At 34.5% G+C, this 406-nt stretch overlaps 1 protein-coding gene across 1 annotated transcript in view; it reads left to right on the top strand.

Annotated features, from left to right (window-relative positions):
- Positions 1-406, top strand: part of LOC104753803 (casein kinase 1-like protein 2) — a 3351-nt gene that overhangs the window by 2741 nt on the left and 204 nt on the right. The window contains exon 7 of the mRNA XM_010476000.1: positions 366-403. Within this exon, the coding sequence (XP_010474302.1) occupies positions 366-403 (38 nt within the window). The remainder of the gene's footprint in view (positions 1-365; positions 404-406) is intronic.

Genomic DNA, 406 nt, shown 5'->3' on the forward strand with positions numbered 1-406 from the left:
ACGTCTTTTACCTGTTTGTTTGTACTTTACCCTTTAGTGAAAAGTGGACCTAAGTTTACTTGGCTTTGAGTATAATGATTGCTTCTCCTGTGATGTCATTGGTATAAGTGTTTATAGACGAAGCAAGGGCTTTAAAAGGTTTTCTTTCATTTGGAATAAGGTCTTTACTGGATTACTGTCGTTTTAATATTTGGATAGCCACTTACTCAGGAAATTTTGCTTATTTTCACAGTTTTACAACGCTGTATTAGTATATGGAAAAAAATTATTTTTATGTATGGCTATGAAGCATCAACATTTTCGATGATTGCAGTATGTGATGTATCTGCGTAGCAATTGTGATCCTAATATTCTGTGTGTCACAGGGAAAACAAAAACTTGACTGGAACTGCTAGATACGCTAGCA

Source organism: Camelina sativa, chromosome 16 (assembly GCF_000633955.1).
Source record: "Camelina sativa cultivar DH55 chromosome 16, Cs, whole genome shotgun sequence".
In the NCBI taxonomy this organism is placed as follows: Eukaryota; Viridiplantae; Streptophyta; class Magnoliopsida; order Brassicales; family Brassicaceae; genus Camelina; species Camelina sativa.